The 20,621-nt window shown below is 36.6% G+C and overlaps 1 protein-coding gene across 2 annotated transcripts in view; it reads left to right on the forward strand.

Annotated features, from left to right (window-relative positions):
• Positions 1-19,199, forward strand: part of LOC127970986 (plastin-3) — a 29,524-nt gene extending 10,325 nt beyond the window's left edge. For both annotated transcript variants that reach the window (XM_052573718.1, XM_052573717.1), the window contains exons 2-16: positions 406-509; positions 1,800-1,963; positions 7,738-7,867; positions 8,152-8,284; positions 8,366-8,447; positions 8,607-8,772; positions 9,981-10,123; positions 13,307-13,402; positions 15,289-15,484; positions 16,596-16,674; positions 16,826-16,940; positions 17,075-17,208; positions 17,505-17,628; positions 17,760-17,884; positions 18,188-19,199. In XM_052573718.1, the coding sequence (XP_052429678.1) occupies positions 449-509; positions 1,800-1,963; positions 7,738-7,867; positions 8,152-8,284; positions 8,366-8,447; positions 8,607-8,772; positions 9,981-10,123; positions 13,307-13,402; positions 15,289-15,484; positions 16,596-16,674; positions 16,826-16,940; positions 17,075-17,208; positions 17,505-17,628; positions 17,760-17,884; positions 18,188-18,320 (1,881 nt within the window). In that variant the 5' untranslated portion in view covers positions 406-448 and the 3' untranslated portion in view covers positions 18,321-19,199. The remainder of the gene's footprint in view (positions 1-405; positions 510-1,799; positions 1,964-7,737; positions 7,868-8,151; positions 8,285-8,365; positions 8,448-8,606; positions 8,773-9,980; positions 10,124-13,306; positions 13,403-15,288; positions 15,485-16,595; positions 16,675-16,825; positions 16,941-17,074; positions 17,209-17,504; positions 17,629-17,759; positions 17,885-18,187) is intronic.
• The last annotated feature ends 1,422 nt before the right edge of the window (positions 19,200-20,621 follow it).

A 20,621-nucleotide genomic window follows, 5' to 3' on the forward strand; every position in this document is an offset into this window, starting at 1 on the left:
ACAATTTTCACTGTGCAATAGCTGGATTTGTTACTCTCTGCCAGGCTTTTACTAGCCTCGGTTCGCAGTCATCTCTACAGCTGACTAAACACAAAGAGGACTTTAAATAGATGTAGTTGTCTTTCAATCTTTGTCATGGCAAAGAATCACGTCACTGCGTTACGTGCATTATGGTGAGGTTGCTCTCAAAAGGACCAGCCTTGGCACGCCCTCTCAAACATACATTTTGCCCAAATATAGTCTACTCTGTAGCCTGCCTGATAGACGTTTGCATGTCATTTGCATGTCTTATCTTCTTACTGTGAAATCCCTCTTCCAGGTTTCTCTCTCAGAAGACAGTCGCCAGCATTCATTTCCTACAGCTCGGAGGTTCAGACAATAAAGTTTTTGTCCCTTTCTCTACAGAAGGACACACTTTATTCGACTTTGAGCTTCAGGTGTTTAGGAGATGGCAGGAAAGATATCCAAAGAAGAGCTGGAGGAGTTGCAGGATGCCTTTGTGAGAGTCGGTGAGTATTCAGTTTTGTCCATTCTAATCACTACTGGGCATGCTGCCCATTAAGGTGTCTTTTAACAAGTTATTGTTTTTAACAAGTAATTGTTTTCATTTATTCATTAGCAATGAATGTGCAAGTACTATGAGTATTTTTCATATTATGCTTAATGAGATGGCAAAATAAGCGATATTACGGTATCAAGTGTCTTTAAATTGTTCTTTCATCCAAGCATGACAGTGTATCTATTCAATGCTGGCTGATGCTCATGAACATCACATGAGCTTTTCTTGTACTTCAGAAGTGAATTGTGTTAATGTTGTTTCTAAATGCCTGGAATATCAATATTAGCCACTGAGTAGGCCTGTTGTATAGCGTATCCATACAGAATTAAAATGATGTGTCAGTAGATTCACAGAAACCAGTGGATTTAAGAGTATAGTGCGGTTTTTGATCTTAAATATCTGGGTTTTAAAGTTTGTGGAATTTGGATGTTTTTCAGTATCCTTGACAAGAATGTGCTTCAGACAGCATTTCGCCATTTATTTGATTTCTTAGGCAGACTGGGGAGAAAATTGAGGCCTAAACTGTTGCCAATGTCATAATGTTATAATGCACATCCTAGAGAAACCCCAGTGGCTCACAGTTCCTGATGATTATTTTACTGTTGTTCAATCAGTTTAAGTATTGCAGATAGCATTTGTTAAATGCATCCTGAACAGCTCTGTTTCAAACCAAGTGGCCTGCCCCCTGCCACCAGCTTTTGGCAAAACAGGCTTTCTGTGCTTCCACATACTTAACAAATAACAAGATACCTTGTTCTGGCCAGAATCTGAGGCCGTGTTTGGTCTCTTTTGTGAATAATACCAGAATGCATTGCTTAAAGCTCAGTAATGTTCAATGTAAATGTGTTCCACTTGAACCATCACTCATTAAAATGTGGCCTGTGTTTTATTCATAAGCATAAATTATGAACAAAACATATTATTTTTGCAGTGTTTCAAGTGTATATATTAATTTGTTTTTGTATTAAAATGATATATTGCTCATTATTTTCACATTTCCTTAATGTTTTATTTTGCATGCATATATACAGCAAATTACAGGTTTTCTCAGAGTTTGTTGCTGATCATTTTTACTCATGTACCATTTAAATTGATTTTTTTTCTTTGTAGTAGAGGTTTCTTAAAATGTTTAATCTGTTGAACTGCAACGTAAGCCAAATTTGCAACCAAAATGTTTTGTGCTTGTTGGAAAGATGCAAGATGTTGACACTAAACAAATAATTTCCACTTTTCTCCATAGATTTGAACGGCAATGGCTTCATCTGTGACCATGAGCTCCACGACCTGTTCAAAGAGGCCAATCTGCCCCTGCCTGGGTACAAAGTCCGAGAGATCATCCAGAAACTGATGGACGAGGGGGACAAAGACAAGGACAAGAAGATCAGCTTCGATGAGTTTGTGTCTGTAAGTCTCTGCAAACCGTTCTGTGATGCGGGACATGTACATTATTAATATCCAAAAGCAATTATATATGTGCCTTCTACATACAGGATGTATATCTACATAAACATCCAAACTGTACACTGTTAGAAATGTCTGTAAATTCAACAGTATTTAACTGTAAAATGAACTGTATTTTACTGTAGGACAGTTATACAGCATATTACTGTATTTTAAAGTTACATTTTGGGGAATACCCTCTTGGCGACACTAAATTACAGTATTTTTAATTTACTGTAAATCTAAATACAGTAAAGAAAAAATGAGCGCGAAACCTGACCAATCACAGATCAAGTTTAATTTCCCACTTGGAGAAAGAAGAAAACAAGACACACAGATGCGAAAAGAACCAGTCAGATGCAAAGGTGGGTACAAATATTACTTCTTTTACTTTAAATATATTATATCTTTGGTTTAACTAAAACAAAAATATAAATAAAAAAACGCTGCCACTGAACGGCGCGCAGTCACCTCACATTTATGCTCAATATGCTGTGAAGAGAGCTAGAGAGAGTTGTGGTGACACTGTGCAAACATTCATATTTCTTTCCTTTCTTTCCCTTTTCTGAACGTTTCACCGTCAAAATATGGACATTAACGGGTCTCTGCCTTGGGTTTGACCCCACTCCAGGAGCTGGTGAGTGTTCATGTGAACTGTTAGCCGAACAACAAAGCTTTCGTGGATTTAGCTTAAAGTCAGTCGGATTTTTTCCCGCTATTATCGCTTGCTGTTAACTGATTACCCCATATAAATGCACGTCATGCTTGTAGTGCTAGAGTAAAACCCGCAATGTTCGTGCGTGTGCAAACACTGGCGTCTATTAATCATGCCAAAGGGCATAAAAACACGGCGAATTTAAGGTTTTCGTGTGCAGTTCCTGAATGCTCATACACTTTTCAAAGCCTCTCCGCCCCTCAGTCTCACATTTAACGTTACCGCAAACACATAAAGTTAAGGAAACTAAACAACCAAGAGAAAAATATGTCTACTTCAAATGTAACATTTGTTCTGTACATCAGCATCGGGAGAATAACATAATCTCGTTCGCGAAAATGCGCCGCAAATGGCACAGAACATAATGGAAATGTTTTCAGGGGACCCCAGTAAGTGACAAACCCGACTGTGTACATCCAATGCGCGATCAACGGCTGTCCGAATATACTCACTCGTTTTCATTCACAGCTTCAAGTGAACCGTATTAGTGGACTAATGTAGAAATGAGTGAATGAGTGTTAAGGGGGCGATTTCGGATTTAGGCAACGTAATTTCCTCATTATTTTAACCTGGGATGTTCTCGTGACAAAGCAGCATGTCTATCAGCTTAATAGCTGTACTTAGGACATAAATGTCTTATTTTTGCTGTTAACATAACTGTTGCAAATAAATACATTTTATACAAAAAAAGTTTTCGTAATATGCTTTATTTATCTGTGTGTGTCTCAACTTTAAAAGTAGCTGTTTCATCTTTGGATCCTACATTACCTTACATTTCTTACCTATGAAACTTATTTAAACATAACATTACAATTTTTTTTACAATGTTACTAATGTATAGATTAATATCTCACCCTCATGTTCTTTTTACATTTTTTATATTGTATATAAAGTTGTATGTCATAAATATGTAATCTCTGTATTTTTTGCAAGAAAATAAAAGTAGACGTTGAGTACTAAACATGCTCCATCCGGGTTCGTCACATATTGGGTCCCCTGGAAATATTTCCGTTGTGTTCTGTGCCATTTGCAGTGCATTTCTGTATTTGGTTGTGTTGTAAGTATTTGGTTGTTTTGTTAGACATTTTTCACATCAAATGATCTAACTTTTTTTTCTGTTATGTAAAGGTTAAATGTTAACCCTGACAACAGCAAGTGCTCCTCAAAGTTCCACGTCATCAGAAGAAGTGGGAAGATGGTGCAAAGGAAGAACTCTGGTCTGAACCCTCATGTATCCTCCTTCATTAAAGGGATAGTTCACCCAAAAAATTTATTCACCCATTAATAACTCACCCTCATGTCGTTCCAAACCCGTGAGACCTCCATTTATCTCCTCTGTCCCTCCATTGAAGCTGTGTGTTCGGTCTGCTGTCCATGTCCAGAAAGGTAAGAAACACATCATCAAAGTAGTCCATGTGACATCAGAGGGTCAGTTAGAATTTTTTGAAGCATCGAAAATACGTTTTGGTCCAAAAATAGCAAAGACTACGACTTTATTCAGCATTGTCTTCTCTTCCGTGTCTGTTGTGAGAGAGAGTTCAAAACAAAGCAGTTTGTGATATCTGGTTCGCGAACGAATCACTCCATGTAATTGGATCCTTTTGAACCAGTTCACCAAATCGAACTGAATCATTTTAAACGGTTCGCATCTCCAATACGCATTAATCCACAAATTACTTAAACTGTTAACTTTTTTTAATGTGGCTGACACTTCTGAGTTCAAACAAACCAATATCCCGGAGTAATTCATTTACTCAAAAAGTACACTGACTGAACTGCTGTGAGGAGAGAACTGAAGATGAACACCGAGCTGAGCCAGATAACGAACAAAATACTGACTCGTTCACGAGTCAGCCACATTAAAAAAGTTAACAGCTTAAGTAATTTGTGAATTAATGCGTATTGGAGACGCGAACAGTATAAAACGATTCAATTTGATTTGGTGAACTGGTTCAAAAAGATCCGGTTACATCGAATGATTCATGAACCAGATATCACAAACTGCTTTGTTTTGAACTCTCTCTCACAACAGACCCGGAAGAGAAGACAATGCTGAATAAAGTCGTAGTTTTTGCTATTTTTGGACCAAAATGTATTTTCGACGCTTCAAAAAATTCTAACCGACCCTGTGATGCCACATGGACTACTTTGATGATGGAACTCTGAGAGCTCTCGGACTAAATCTAAAATATCTTAAACTGTGTTCTGAAGATAAACGGAAGTCTCACGGGTTTGGAACGACATGAGGGTAAGTTATTAATGACCTAATTCAGATTTTTGGGTGAACTATCCCTTTAAGGAGTTTCTGGATTTCAGCTGGCAAAACTATAAGCTACTAAGAGCAAATACATTCTACACAGGAGTTTTCTGAATTTGTAAATTTTTAAGATTGTTCTTATGACTGAATCTGTTCATGTCTGTTGTTTTAAAATGCTCTTAATATGAAACTTTTATGTATAAATGAAATGTATTCAAGTTTTTGGAAAACTGAAAGTACAATCTGCAAGAATATTAAAATGTTATTTCAAGTATTACAATTTAACTGTTAAACCAATAAAAGAAGTTAAACAGTCTTTTGTTTCTTTTTATAGTTTTTACTACTGAGACATGAGACCTGTTGAAATACAATAATTTGTAAAGTTTTACAATACATAAAAGTGAACCAATTACAGTAAATTTCACAGTGTAAAGTAATATTTTATTGTATTAAAATATATAAAAGGAGAAAAAAACATAATTGTGTTTTACAGTAAAAAAATATATTACTGCAAATACATTTACAGCAAGTTAAATGGTACTGTAAATATGAATACAGTATTTTTACTGTAAGTTTAATTTACAGTAAGTTACTGGCAAACTGCTGCCAGTAAGTTACTGTAATTTCTACAGGAAATATTTTACAGTGTACGAAATACTTGCTACACACATAAATCACTTTTTCTTTCCTCCAAATTTTCCTTGTAATACTTTGGATAATAAAATGTAGCCCAGTGAGTCAACACTTTGACAATTTTAATTTGCAAATCAAATTTCATCGTTGTAAGATAGAAAAAAAAAGGAAAAAACATTTACTTGATCACATATACAGTACTGTTCAGATATTGTGCTGTACACGTGTGAGACTTTAATGGGTGAATGCAAGTTACATCTTTTAGAAAAGGTTCGAAACAATCATTCAAAAGTTGAAGGATTAAAGCCAAGAGGTGGTATTTGAGGTTGTTTAGTTGAATCTGAATTTGAAAATCAACGAATTCTTCAGAAAGCTCCATGTCATCTTTAAATCCCTGATTTGCATAATCAGCATTATCTTTCAGCATAAGTAGACAATACATTGTACATTGAGATTAGAGTTTCAGTGCTGATTCCAGATGGCATTTTGCCATTGCATCATTTTTAGTAATTAAAGTTACTCAAAGAATGCTGAAAATAAAAATAATAATACTTTTTATTAAAATTTTGGAACTCACGTGCCACAGACATGATGCTTCAACATGTGTAAGTAAGTTGAACAGAACTTGTGCTACAAATTTTCTAAATGATCAGATCATACAAAAGTTCAGAAATCCCCTAAATCTAAAGCTAATGGTCAACAATTTGGAATAACTATGATTTGTTTTTTTATATAAATATTGGTCACATTTAATTTTAAGGACCAATTCTCAGTATTGACAAACCATTAACTATGACTTTTGCTTCAATAAACTCCAAATGTTCTGCTTATTAATAGTTACAGTAGTTGTTAAGTTTAGGTACTGAGTAGGATTAGGGATGTAGAATATGAATATGTGCTTTATAAGTACAAATAAACAGCCAATATTTTAATAATATGCATGCCAATAAACAACTAGTTAATAGTGAGAATAGGTCCCTATAGCCTACTGAAATATTACCAAAATCTCTCATGCATAAACATTTATTATTATTATTAATACGTTTTTTTTTTCAAGATTTTTTTAGTGAACAAAGCATTTACTTGAAGTAGAAAATCTTTTTGTAGCATTATAAATGTCTTTACTGTCCTTTCCTGAATGAAAGTATACATTTATTATTATTGTAAAAAAAAATATTTTTTTTTGTTTTTTACATCTTTTAATTTTAAAAATATTTATTGAGCAGCCAATCGTCATATTAGGATGATTACAGTCTTGGTGAGCACAAGAGACTTGTTTTAAAATCAATTAAAAAAATCTTAATTATTCCAAACCAAATTCCTTTTGACCAACAATGTACATAGATTCAGGTTTATAGCACTTTTGCAGTCAGTAATTGTTGATAACCAGAGACTGTTGATGCTTCCTGTAAATAGAGTGTCATGTTGAACGACCCTGGGTTTGTTTGCGCTGCTGCAAGGAGGTTATGAGCAGCTGCTAGCGTCCTCCGTTCACTAGATGTTCCTCTTGGCACTGACACTCATGCTTTAACTACCCACACATGCCACATGTCAGAAAATATGTGCATCTGTTTAGTTTCAAAGGCCTTGTGTGTGTTTGATCACATGTGCATTAGTGTATTTTTTAGTTGATAGTTTTTAAGCTACAAGGTACACAAGACTAAAGTCCCATGCTAAAAGATGCTATCAGACACATTGTGCAGTGACTATATTCACAATATAGTATGGCGTCAATGAACAGATTTGACATAATAAAAGGTTTAATTTATTATTGTTTCTTTTTTTTCTTTTTTTTGATGGCCCCACAACAGACACTATTCTGACCATAAATGGCTTTGCAAATACATGCCTAACCTAACAGTCAACTAGTACTCTAATGAGAGTTAGTTGAAACATAAAGATGTTGCAAAGATACTTGGCTGAATGTCTAAACTGGACCATCCAAATAAAGTGTATCTTATTAAAGATATCAAGGAGAACATTTTATATAATTTTTTGTTGTTTTATCAAGCAAGTAGTTCCAAGTCGTAGATAATAGTTGCATCTTTTGGTGCTGTACAGTTACTGGATCATGTGTCTGAGCATTTGAGAATTATTTTATCATTAATATCATGGTCCCTTGTGTCTGCACAGATCTTTCAAGAGCTGAAGAGCAGTGACATCGCAAAGAGCTTCCGGAAGGCCATCAACAGGAAGGAGGGGATCTTGGCCATCGGCGGCACGTCTGAGCTCTCCAGTGCAGGCACACAGCACTCCTTCTCAGGTAAAACACCTCGCTTTCACTGGAACAAACTAAACACTGCTTCCTTTCGATATGATTACATTGCACCACACTTCCCACTGGCTTGGAGTGTACAAGATAAAGTAATGGTTTCAGATGGTAATAATGTGTCCTTGTGTGGATTTGACATATTTGTGTCTTGAAATCTACATGCTACTGCAAGGTACTTCAAACAATTATATGGTAATACCAGGTCTAAAATCTCACTGTCCTTTTGTTTTTGGTTTTGTTTGTGATGTGATCTTGTTCTCTGTGTCCTTGTCCAGAGGAGGAGAGGTTTGCTTTCGTGAACTGGATCAACAAAGCACTGGAACAAGACCCTGACTGTCAACATGTGTTGCCCATAAATCCCAATACAGAGGATCTCTTCAAGGCTGTCGGTGATGGTATTGTGCTGTGGTAAGTCAGACACACTCCTTTTATTATTTTATATTGTTTAAGAAACCACCTAAATGCATGTTCCTTTGCTTTTTTTTTTAGTAAAATGATCAACCTGTCAGTAACTGATACTATTGATGAGAGGACCATCAACAAGAAGAAACTAACACCATTCACAACACAGGTTTGGTTTTGTTAAGTTTATTTATTTATGTATTTATTTTTAAAATATGACTCTGGAACATTTCCATGATTTTAATACTTTATTCCTCAAATGTATTAAATCAAATATATGTTGGAGAGAGGTTTGAGCCCAACAGAGATCATTGCTTCTGTCTCGCAGGAGAATCTTAACCTGGCTCTTAACTCGGCCTCTGCCATTGGCTGTCATGTGGTCAACATCGGGGCTCTGGACCTTCGAGAAGGCAAACCTCATCTGGTTTTGGGCCTGCTGTGGCAGATCATCAAAATTGGTCTATTTGCTGACATTGAGCTCAGCAGAAATGAGGGTATGTGCCTCTGTTGCACAAACACGGTTGCACATCTTGTCCAAATAAAGCTTGCATTGTCATGGCTGATGACAACATCCAGGAATTCTGACAAACAGATAAACAGTCTCTTTTAAAGAAGTTAAATATTAACCCAAATGAATGAATTGATGGTCATGGCAGACTTGACCTCTTATATCTGACCTCATTACTGGACTGTTTTCTCCCAAATTGAAATTAAGGGAGTTTACAGTCCTGGAGAGAGAGTTGTCTAGAGATATTTATATTATTACATCAAATTGCTTTTCATCCGACACACTGACAAAAATTATTAGTCAAAAAGCAGGACTGGGATGACAGTTTATAAACAAATAATATAATTGCCTTCGCTTAACATTTTTTGATCCAGTAATATTTCTGTACACAAGCATCAGTGCCTTGAACTGCAGGCATAAACCGTCAGTAAAAGTGGGAAAAATGCACTGTCTTCTGGGTTCTCATTGGGTTAAAAATACAAAAATATGTTCTGAATCATTTGTAGAGGTGTGTGTGTGTGTGTGTAAGCAGGGAGAATAGCTAGAAGAACATAGCAGTAATCTAGTCTAAAATTGTGTTGTTATTAATTGGCCTTGCTAAACAGTGATTAGTGAATAGCTAGGGGGTGTTCCTTCATCCAGGCCAAAGTTTGCCAGCCAAGCTGAGATACATGCAAGAACCTGGTAGATCTTTATAACCTTAGTGTAGCAGTAGCAGGAAAATCCATGTGACTGGACGGTTGGTACCAGAAACATTGTGTAAATGATAAAAAGGAAAGGGACCCAACACCGAACCTTGAGGTACTCCAATGTTTGATCTGTGAAAGAAAAAAAAAACATGAACAAGAAAATTTAAGATGGCCTTTAATTTTCTGCTAATGTAGTGAGTTTTAAGTCATGGGTTTACTTACATGAATGTGATAGGTATTAACACTACAGTAAACAAACGATACAATTCTGACAGAGATGTTTAAAAGAGCTGATGAGTTGTGGTGCATTTTGAGGTTTTGGAAAGATCCTGGTCAGTTTGAAATTAAGTGAATTGGCTTTCTGAAACACAACAGGAATTGAGAAAAGATCAGAGTTCAGGGAATTCCTAAATCCTGTATGTAACTGTTTGGCAAAAGTTAATACACCTTTAAATCATTTGCTTCACAGCATTCTGGTTAACTGATATACATGGTCTTTTTTCAGCTCTGGCAGCATTGTTGATGGATGGAGAGACACTAGAGGATCTGATGAAACTGTCTCCAGAGGAACTGTTGCTTCGCTGGGTCAACTTCCATCTGGAGAATGCCGGCTGGAGCAAGATCAACAACTTCAGCCATGATATAAAGGTCAGTCTTGATGTGTCCGTTTACTGTGCTCTAATTGTGTGTTTGTATGCTAATAAAGTATCAGATCTCTGTCTCTACTACTGTTGTCATGAGGGTATCAACCATGAGATTTGTAGTGGTAGTCCAGTATATCTTTTTATATTAATTTAGTTGTAAGAAACAAAAACTGTTGATCTGAGATCCTACAGTGAAGTTTTAAAGGCATAGGACCACTCCCATATGACGGCTTTTATTCTTTTATCATGATAATTGATATACAATTGATTTCCTGCTTATTGAAATAACATATTATTCTGTACAGATGCATTATTGTCATGTATGGATGATAATGTTCATAATGTTTCTGTTGAAAGCACATGTAACTGAAAATGGAGCTCCTGACAACACAAATCACTTTCATGGTCAAATTTTAGTTAATATTTCTGTTACAGTCCTGTTGTTTTGAATAGTATTTGCCAATAAGTGCAATAGTGGTTAAACAGTCCCAGATAAAGTAGTTTCTAGTGTTGTTCATTAAGACAATCATTATGAGTGTTGCTCATAATTAAATTTGTATTAAACAGCAGTAGTACTTAATTCTGGTCCTAGTTGATCTCATGGGGACTCATGGTTCCTTGAATGGTTCATGATCTGAACCAGTCGTGTTTAAAGAGGGACACATATGGATTGTGTCTGAAAGCTGAAAAATGCTGCCTTTAAAGATGCATTGCGAGGTAGAAAGGTATTAAGGCACACCCTAATCTACTGTTCGTTTCACTTCCTATCTCGGGAGATGTCTTTATCTGATCGATTTTTGCTGCTTTTTTTCAAATCCCATAATCCTGTGTGTTCGATTCTGTGATACTGTGTTGGTCAGTTTGTGTAAATGTAGCTTTTTTATAAACTTTATCCACTTTTGATGTAATTTCTATCAAGAAATTAGTATTGCAGTAATTTGGTTGTAGATCATTAAACTGTTACACGTCCTCAGACGCCCTTCTGAAATCAGTTTCATGAGGTAGCTACGTTCGTGCACAAACGCAGCCTCCAAAGTTATTGCCTGATAAGGCAGCGAGTCCTCAGGCTTTCAGACGCAGCCACAAAGAGAGGCTTGGCTTATTGAGAAGAGCCATTCTATTATTTTCCTATTCAAATTCAGTTATATATAGAGAGTTGGTGGACTCTTTTGACTTCAGAACACCACAACATCAGCATATCAACACCCTAGCATTGTGAATTGTCTTTTTGAAAGTTTAAGAGAGACTTTAAATTAAATATATTGTACTACTACAGTATATTAAATTACATATGCCTGCAAAAAAGAACAAAATGGAAAATAGAAAGGATTATGCAGACGTTTTGCACTTTTTAAATCTCTTGAAGATCTAATGGTTAGATGAGATTTACTTTAGCTTTCCTTTAAAGGTGAAATGATTCTCAGCCTCAAATGAATGGAGTCATGTTGCCAAATTTATCCAAATTAGAATTTGCATAACAGCTAACTCCATTTTCTGTTTCATAAAGGTGAAAGCCAGAGTGAAAGGGCAATTACTTTGACTTTCAAATGCTCTGGCATACCATGAATTTTGAAGAACATGCGAGGGGTCATTTAGTATCTAATAAAAGATATGTGACCTGTGCTGTTACGTGATTGCCCTCTTAACTCATCCGGTGATAAAAGACTCTACTGAACTCTGATCTCTACTGAATGATTTAACTAATATCTGTCTCTATCTCCCTCTACGCTGCAGTTAACAGATTTTTGTGTAACTGTGTAAAGGTACTTTTCCAAATGTAGTGTAGATCGGTTACAGTATACATTTTTGTTGTCGTTTGATTGTTCATTCAAATCTACCAAATTCATGTTATTAGGAATTCTTGCATGATTGTTTGTTTCTGATTTTTTTTACACAATCTTCTGGATTGTGTCTCATCTAAAAATAACGCACAGTGTAAATCTATTCTGCTGCCTTCAAGTCCTTTGTTATTTTGATGAAGATAAAATGGATGCATTGGACTGTTACAGTGCTGTATTTGCAAAAGCCTGTTGCCTCATAGAATTGTTTGCATTATTCGTCAACAACGGTTCAGAAATTTTTAGAATTGTAATTTTCACAATGAAAACCTAAATATGTTTAATATCACTTAATGAAATGATTATTTTACCCCATAAAACCTGCTTATAAATATCTAATGCCTCTAAATGATCAACATGATCAAAACTTAGCTGAAAAACCGGTGGCACACAATCTACTACATGCTTTCTGTCATAAACCGTGACAGCTCATGTTTTTATGCATTTTATATAAGTAGCCTGCTATACTGTTTTACAGATGATCCGTCTGGGTCTAAAATGAAAGGGATAATATTCCTCCGTGTGTGTGAGCTCAATATTATCACTGCAAATGAGCTATAAATTTGTGTATCTAATGTGATGCTTAACAAAAGGCACATATGCAAACCTTATTTTTGAGAGCATAAATGATGCCCACTGCTCTGTGTGTGTGTGTGTGTGTGTGTGTGTGATTGTGTGTGTGCGCATGTGTGTGTTTGTGTGTGTGCGCATGTGTGTGTGTGTGTGTGCTCTTGTTTTTGTGACATATCAGGACACACTGTATAATGACATGGGTATGAAACCGGTATTACAAGGAGAGGGTGACTTATGAGGACATAACCCATTTCTCCATTTTTCAAAACGCTTATTAATCATACAGAATGAGTTTTTTTTTTTTTTTTTGAGAAAGTAAAAATGTTTCCTGTGAGGGTTAGGGTTAGGTGTAGGGTTGGGGTAGGGCAATATAATATACAGTTTGTACATTATAAAAACCATTACACCTATGGGATGAACACACATTGTGTGTGTGTGTGTGTGTGTGTGTGTGTGTGTGTGTGTGTGTGTGCGTGTGTGTGTTTGTGTTTGTTTGTTTGTGTGTGTGTGTGTGTGTTTAGAGTATTTTTTAAATGACAAACTTGATGATTTTGAAGTCTTTGACAGTCAATAAATGTTTAATTTCAGCTTTTAACACAAAAATAAGTAAACATTGTAAACATTCTGTTGATTGCGGTAGCATAGTCTCTAGTAATTATGGCACTACATTTTCATGTGCTTTCTGCTCCTAAATACAATCCTACAGACAGGACTTGAAGGCAGCATTACAATACGCTCATTGAAAGATTTTTTTTCTTCTCTTCCCGCTCTTGCAGGACTCGAGGGCTTATTTCCACCTGCTCAACCAGATCGCACCGAAGGGTCTGAAGGAGGGAGAAGATCGTATTGACATTGACATGTCAGGCTTCAACGTGAGTTCACATTATGCACTTTTAAAATGCACATAGTTCTCCATACGTTTCTGTCATAAACCAGCCCAAAAACATAATGATCTTATAAGGCATTCGTGAGCTGCTCTCAGTGGAGGAGGAAGGTTTGTATCAGAATATCAAAGCTTCAGTCACTGTAGCAGCTCATTGTAAGTCAGATGTGTGATGAGAAAGCCTCTGACTGGGAGCTTCCTGCTTTCTGGAGGGCAGCTGTCAAGTACCAGCAGTTCAATACAAGTGTTTCTCTGAGGGTCTAAACTTGGCATGAGAGGATGAAAGTGTATGAAAACCTGGGATTGATTCTCATAATCTCATAAAAAAACTATCAGTTCTAAGCAGAATATGTTTTGACGACAGTGAATTCCAGTAGAAAGCCACTGTTTATTGCACACTGTGTTCGAGTCTGTGTCCTGTGGCAGTCACAATACTGCGGATGCCACATTCCACCCCCAGTATGCCATGATTCAAGTCTTTCACTGGTTTAATTGTGGACAATAGGAGTGTGTAAACAGACAGAGGACTGATGTGTGAGTGCTGGGAGACTCATGTGAGTGTATTTAACCCCACGCGCTGACTGGAGCAGCTGGTATTGACTGTGTGCTGAATGAGAAGAGCAGCTGCTGTAGCGCTGGGACACAGTCAGGGTCATTTCATCATCAACATCACCCACTGTTTCAGCTCTCTGCCGCCGTCGTGTTGAGTTAGTGTGTGCAGAACCCCTGTTCTTACATTCTGTTTCAAACTAGTGAACCATCTCATTTTGTTCTCTACTTCACCAAAAAAAAAAAAAAAAAAAAAAAAAAAAAATATATATATATATATATATATATATATATATATATATATATATATATATATATAATATAATATAATTCTTTTGACAGTATACAATGTTGACATGTATATACCTGTACACTAGCATTCAACCGATTAGGGTTGGTAAGGTTTATTAATCTTTTTTTTTAAAGAAATCTCTTTTAGATTTCTTTAAAAATAGATTTTTTTTGCATTTATTTGATAAAAAATACAATATTTTTTAATGAAATATTATTACAATTTAAAGGAACTTTTACTTTATATATATATATATATATATATATATATTTATATATATATTAAAATCTAATTTGTTCCTGTTAAGTTTTAGCATCATTACTCTAGTCTTTGGTGTAACGTGATCCTTTGGAAATCTTTCTAATATGCGGATTATTATCGGTGTTGAAAAACACTTATGACTGCTTCATATTTTTGGATACACGGTGATGCATAATTTTCAGGGATTCTTTGATAAATAGACATTTTTAAAAGAACTGCATGCATTAATTTATATTAAAAAAAAACTGACCCCAAACTTTTTAACAGTTTTTTTTTCAAGGAACACATCCTTTCCAAAATATTTATTTAAAGCAACAAACAATGCAGGGAAAAGTGTTTTTTTTTTTAGGGAGGCGTCACAGCTTTTATAGCTTGTCTTCTTGTAATTGCTTAATTTAGAAGTCCTAAAAATGCAGCCTAGGTAGGCAGCTCACTAGGGTTTGGCACAAGGCCGTAATGTACATGACATCATTTTGATAAGGGTTCTGCACTATTACACGTGTAACTGATTCTGAAGGTCGTGTAGCTACCAAATGAATCTGACTGAAGTTATGTTCAAGTACTTTTATTGTATGTGTAATTTCTCATAGTAGTGTTTATATTTGATTTGTGCTGTCTCTTGTTTTCTCACTGACCCATGGGACAGAAAAGGAGAATGATTTGCATCTGTGGCTTAAGCAAATCTGTCTCACTGAAGCAGAGAGGGGGATATTAGTTATTTGCCAACAGCTGAATGCAGTGTGTTTTATCTGGCGCTGGTGTGTGTTCTGCAGGAGGAAGATGACCTGAAGAGAGCCGAGTGTATGCTGCTGCAGGCTGACAGGCTGGGATGCAGACAGTTCGTCACGTCTAATGATGTCTTGTCTGGAAACCCCAAACTCAACATGGCCTTTGTGGCCAATCTCCTCAACAAGTACCCAGCGCTGACCAGACCCGAGAATCAGGACATCAACTGGGGACTTCTGGAGGGTGGGTGATTGCTCATCATTGTTGTTCTTTCCTGTCTCATCTCCCCATTTTAGCATTTGCTAATTACATGTGCCACGTAATGACACGTAATGAAAATGGGTGGCATTTCTTCCAAACACTTACTTCTAAAAAATATACCGGATGGCATCACAGAAGAGACCTAAAGGATTTATGGAAACTGGTGAAGCATGTCATCAGAAAGAGATTCTCATTTCCTGAGGGCTGAACAGTTTACGTCCTTTTGGTGAAGGTTGTGCCCTCTTGTGATACGAAACACAAAAACAAGCCGTCAGACCTAACCCTCGTTTATATAGATGGCAATCGGGTCATTCGGGGTTGTAGTTGTTTTAACAATTGTCTTCCTAAATATCATATTTAACCCATTAAGAGAACACATAAAATAATGTCACACACATATTTTGGGCTGCCTGTTTTTCCGTTTACTTCACATTGCCTGTATTTCCCTGAAATTAACAGTTTTTGCAATGTCCACTTCTTGAGTTAGGGTTAGGGCTAGGAATAAAATAATGTTAAATTTGAGATTGTCAGTGTTAAATGTATTTCTACAATCTGATTTGTTTAGAAAAATTGAGTTTAAATGTAATTTTCTTTTAAACCACATGAACAGGATCATGTGATGTCATTTTCTTCTTTATTATATATCATGAAGGTTATGTATTGTGCATTGTGATATGTGTATTGTCTCTCTCAGTGGGTATAAATAAAGTAATCAAATGTTTAATTTCAATCTGTCACTTAAGATCGTCAAGAAATGCTGGTAACAGATAACGATACGTTTCTATTTGCTAATGCCAGTTTACAACAATTATAAACACTCCTAAAACATTTCATATTTAGTTAATGTTAATTTCAACACTTTCTAATGCATTATTAAAATCAATGTAGTATCCGTTTTCTTTATTATTTAATGGATCTGAGCTGACATGAACAAAACATGAAGAGCTGTTTTGTTTCGTAACAGATCACTAGCAGATGAATGAGGCCCTGAAGGAGTTTCAGTAACTTATGTGTCACGGCCGATGTGTTCTCTGTGGTGTAAGTCCTGTGTTGGTGGACAGCGATTAACTCCTGCTTCACTTGTTTTCTGCAGGAGAGACCAGAGAGGAGAGGACTTTCAGAAACTGGATGAATTCTCTGGGTGTCAATCCTCGTGTCAATCACTTATACGCGTAAATCACACACTTTCATACCTTCCTGTCTTTATCTGTTCGATGAAGCCCTAATCAGGCTGATAGTTAAATCAAATGCATGTCAAGTGTAACACTGTAACTGTAAATGAAATGAGATGTCAATGTCAATGAATGTTTCGGCTCTTTCCAGTGATCTTCAGGATGCTCTGGTCATCCTGCAGCTTTATGAGAAGATCAAGGTTCCTGTCGACTGGAACAAAGTCAACAAGCCTCCATATCCTAAACTAGGGGCCAACATGAAAAAGGTAGCCATTGTCCTTTCTCCAAACCCTGCTCTCGGTGGACACAAATATGCAGAATGATTGACAGACAGAGCACTTCTAATCAGCTAGTTTTCTGATTGGATAAAGCAAGTATGTGTGTGTTTCTGTGTGTCCAGCTGGAGAACTGTAACTACGCTGTGGAAATGGGCAAGACCAAAGCTAATTTCTCACTGGTGGGCATCGGGGGGCAAGACTTGAATGATGGGAACCCAACGCTCACTCTCGCCCTGGTCTGGCAGCTCATGAGGAGGTACAACAGTCTGCATACACTATCATTCAAACCATTTGATCCATTAAAATCTATTAACCAGTGTTAAAGAAATGAACCTTATTGTAAGTCTTTTAACGCAAATACTGTCAAATTCACATGTGATTTAAATGCAGACGTACCAGAATTCAAATTATCAATTAAAAAACAACAACATTTAAGTCCAGTTTATTAGTTAATTTATTTGTATTAAATTTGTTCTCATATGAACATAAAGCTTGAAGAGTTTATCTTTTAGTAAACTGATTCTGATGAGTCTTGGTGCTGTGTTTCTCCAGATATACTCTAAATGTACTCGAGGGCCTGGGCGACGGACAGAAGGTCAACGATGACACCATCGTCAGCTGGGTTAATAAGACTTTGTCAGGAGCAGGAAAACCAACCAAAATATCCAGTTTCAAGGTGCACCAGCCTTCATTTATCTGCTTCCACACACACGCAAACATATTATATATTCCTACAGCAGCCCTGTATTGATGTAGCTGTATGTGTTGGGTGGATATCAGAAGTAAGTGTAATGTTCTGGACTGCAGGACAAAGAGATCAGCTCCAGTCTGGCGGTGTTGGACCTGATTGATGCCATCCAGCCCGGCTGCGTCAACTACGACCTCGTGAAGACAGGAAGCCTTAGCGACGAAGAAAAACTGGACAATGCAAAGTAAGATTTCAATAGAGTGTTCATTCTATAACGTATAAAGCATTAAGATTAGTGCATGATTTGTGCAATTAAATCCTGCATATCCCATGATTGCGTTTGTATTAACTTCATGCATGAAACTTTATGCAAGTTTAGATACTTACTTAATGCTGTGTGTGTTATTAAGCAGCAAGCAGAATATGTTTATAGTGCACAAAGTTCAGAAAAAAATCCAGAAATTTTCAGAATCACTGAAGAGAGAATTTCTAAAGTCTTTGTAATATTTCCTGTTATAGCAAGCTTATTTCTGTCTGTCTCTTGCAGGTACGCTGTATCCATGGCCAGGAAGATCGGCGCTCGTGTGTATGCCCTGCCTGACGATCTAGTGGAGGTCAAACCCAAGATGGTGATGACCGTGTTTGCATGTCTAATGGGCAGAGGGATGAAGAGGGCGTAAAACGGGCCCCTGAGGTCAATCAGACGCCGATGTCCTACCCAAAAGCCATTTTGCTGGTTGAAAGGCTTCTGGTTCAGTAAATTTATTTCAACCACAGTAAAATAAATTGCCAACAGATGTTAAAGAATCATGTTTAAGTTTGGCAGGGCTACAATGTTTAATGGGCTTGAAGTTTTAGGAAAGGAAGGGTTGGTTCTATTAGACCAAACCAATTACGATTCCATCTGAAAAAAGGGACAAATTAATACCAAATTATATCTTTGAATAATGCATAATGACTGAATCTTCTCTGCCCATGTCTGGATCAAAACCATGTCAGACGTAGCTTTGCAATACTCTATTTACTTAATTGATAAAGGATGTACTGTATGTATGAGTGATAGGTGTAGTTTCAACAGTTTGACAGCTTTGGACATTTAGAGTCACGACTGGCCTTACTAGATGCAGTATTGCATCTGTGCAGATTGATGATTGTGTTTGAATCATTGAGTTGGACCGCTTATTCTCCTCACATTTTATGTTATAAAATTAACCAGAAACATTCCGTAGTTAAATCTCAGTGTACTATTTGTCTTATGTATATGTATACTCTTTTCTACGTACAAGAGACATCTGAACAGAATGAACTATGCATGATCTATGTTTTTGTATTTAAAAGAATACACTCCTCAGAAAATGCCTTTTAAAGCTTTAAGCATTAACCATTCCAAACTGTTTGTTCAATACGAAGATTACAAATAAACCTGACGCAGAGGAAGGTCATCATGTTTGGTCAGTGTCACACCTGTTACCATTGGTTGATGATAAGGGACTGTGTTGCTGGGAATGAAACTGGAAAACATCATACAAATAAAACAGAAAATACAACTTTGCTTAGTATTTCAGCTTCAGCATGTCTTCTTTTCTCTTTAATTTCTTTCTCCATGAATGGTGTTTTGTGCTGCCCAAAGCTTTAATGGTGGCAAATGAAACAATTTACTAGTTTACTAAGCAAATACCTGAAATCTGATTAGTGCAAATTACAGACATTGATCATTTTAATGGTATGTTTATAATAGCGAACTGAGTATACTTTATTTTTATTAAAGTTGGGAGAAGGCCATGTTTACCACTGTGTGGCATCCCCTCTTCTTTTTATAACAGTCTGCAAACGTCTGGGGACTGAGGAGACAAGTTTCTCAAGTTAGGAATAGGAATGTTGTCCCATTCTTTTCTACAGGCTTCTAGTTGCTCAACTGTCTTAGGTCTTCTTTGTCACATCTTCCTCTTTACGATCCAAATGTTTTCTATGATGTTGAAATTGATGCAGTATGTGGTCTGGCATTGTCATGTTGGAAAATGCAAGGTATTCAATGAAAGAGACAACGTCTGGATGGGAGCATATGTTGTTCTAGAACTTGGATATACCTTTCAGCATTAATGGTGCCTTTCCAGATGTGTAAGCTGCCCATGCCACACGCACTCATGCAACCCCATACCATCAGAGATGCAGGCTTCTGAACTGAGCACTGATAACAACTGGCGTCCCAGTTTTCCCAAAATAACTTTTCCACGGTCCATTTTAAATGAGCTATGGCCCAGAAAAAAACCCCTGGGCTTCTGGATTATATTTAGATAAGGCTTCTTTTTTGACTTATAGAGTTTTAGCCGGCAACAGCAAATTGCATGGTGGATTGTGTTCACCGACAATGTTTTCTGGAAGTATTCCTGAGCCCATGTTGTGATTTCCATTACAGTAGCATTCCTGTATGTGATGCAGTGCTGTCTAAGAGTCCAAAGATCACAAGCATCCAGTATGGTTTTCCGGCCTTGACCCTTACACACAGAGATTGTTCCAGATTCTCTGAATCTTTGGATGATATTATGCACTGTAGATGATGAAAACTTCATAAATTTTTCTCTGAGTAACACCTTTCTGATATTGCTCCACTATTTGTCGCTGCAGCCTTGAGGGAATTGGTGATCCTCTGCCCATCTTGACTTCTGATAGACACTGCCACTCTGAGAGGCTCTTTTTATACCCAATCATGTTGCCAATTGACCTAATAAGTTGCAAATTGGTCCTCCAACTGTTCCTTATATGTACATTTAACTTTTCCAGCCTACCTGTCTCAACTTTTTTGGAAAGTGTAGCTCTCATGAAATCCAAAATGTGTGTGTATGGTTAAACATTTTAATAAAAGACAGTTAGGTCTGATTTATTTTGGAAAAATAAAATATTGGAAAAAATAATATTATATGGTAAAACTTTAGGGAACACTTCACTATTGCGCAGTTGCTTATTAGCATGCATATTACTGG

Source organism: Carassius gibelio, chromosome B14 (genome assembly GCF_023724105.1).
Source record: "Carassius gibelio isolate Cgi1373 ecotype wild population from Czech Republic chromosome B14, carGib1.2-hapl.c, whole genome shotgun sequence".
NCBI classification, from domain to species: Eukaryota; Metazoa; Chordata; class Actinopteri; order Cypriniformes; family Cyprinidae; genus Carassius; species Carassius gibelio.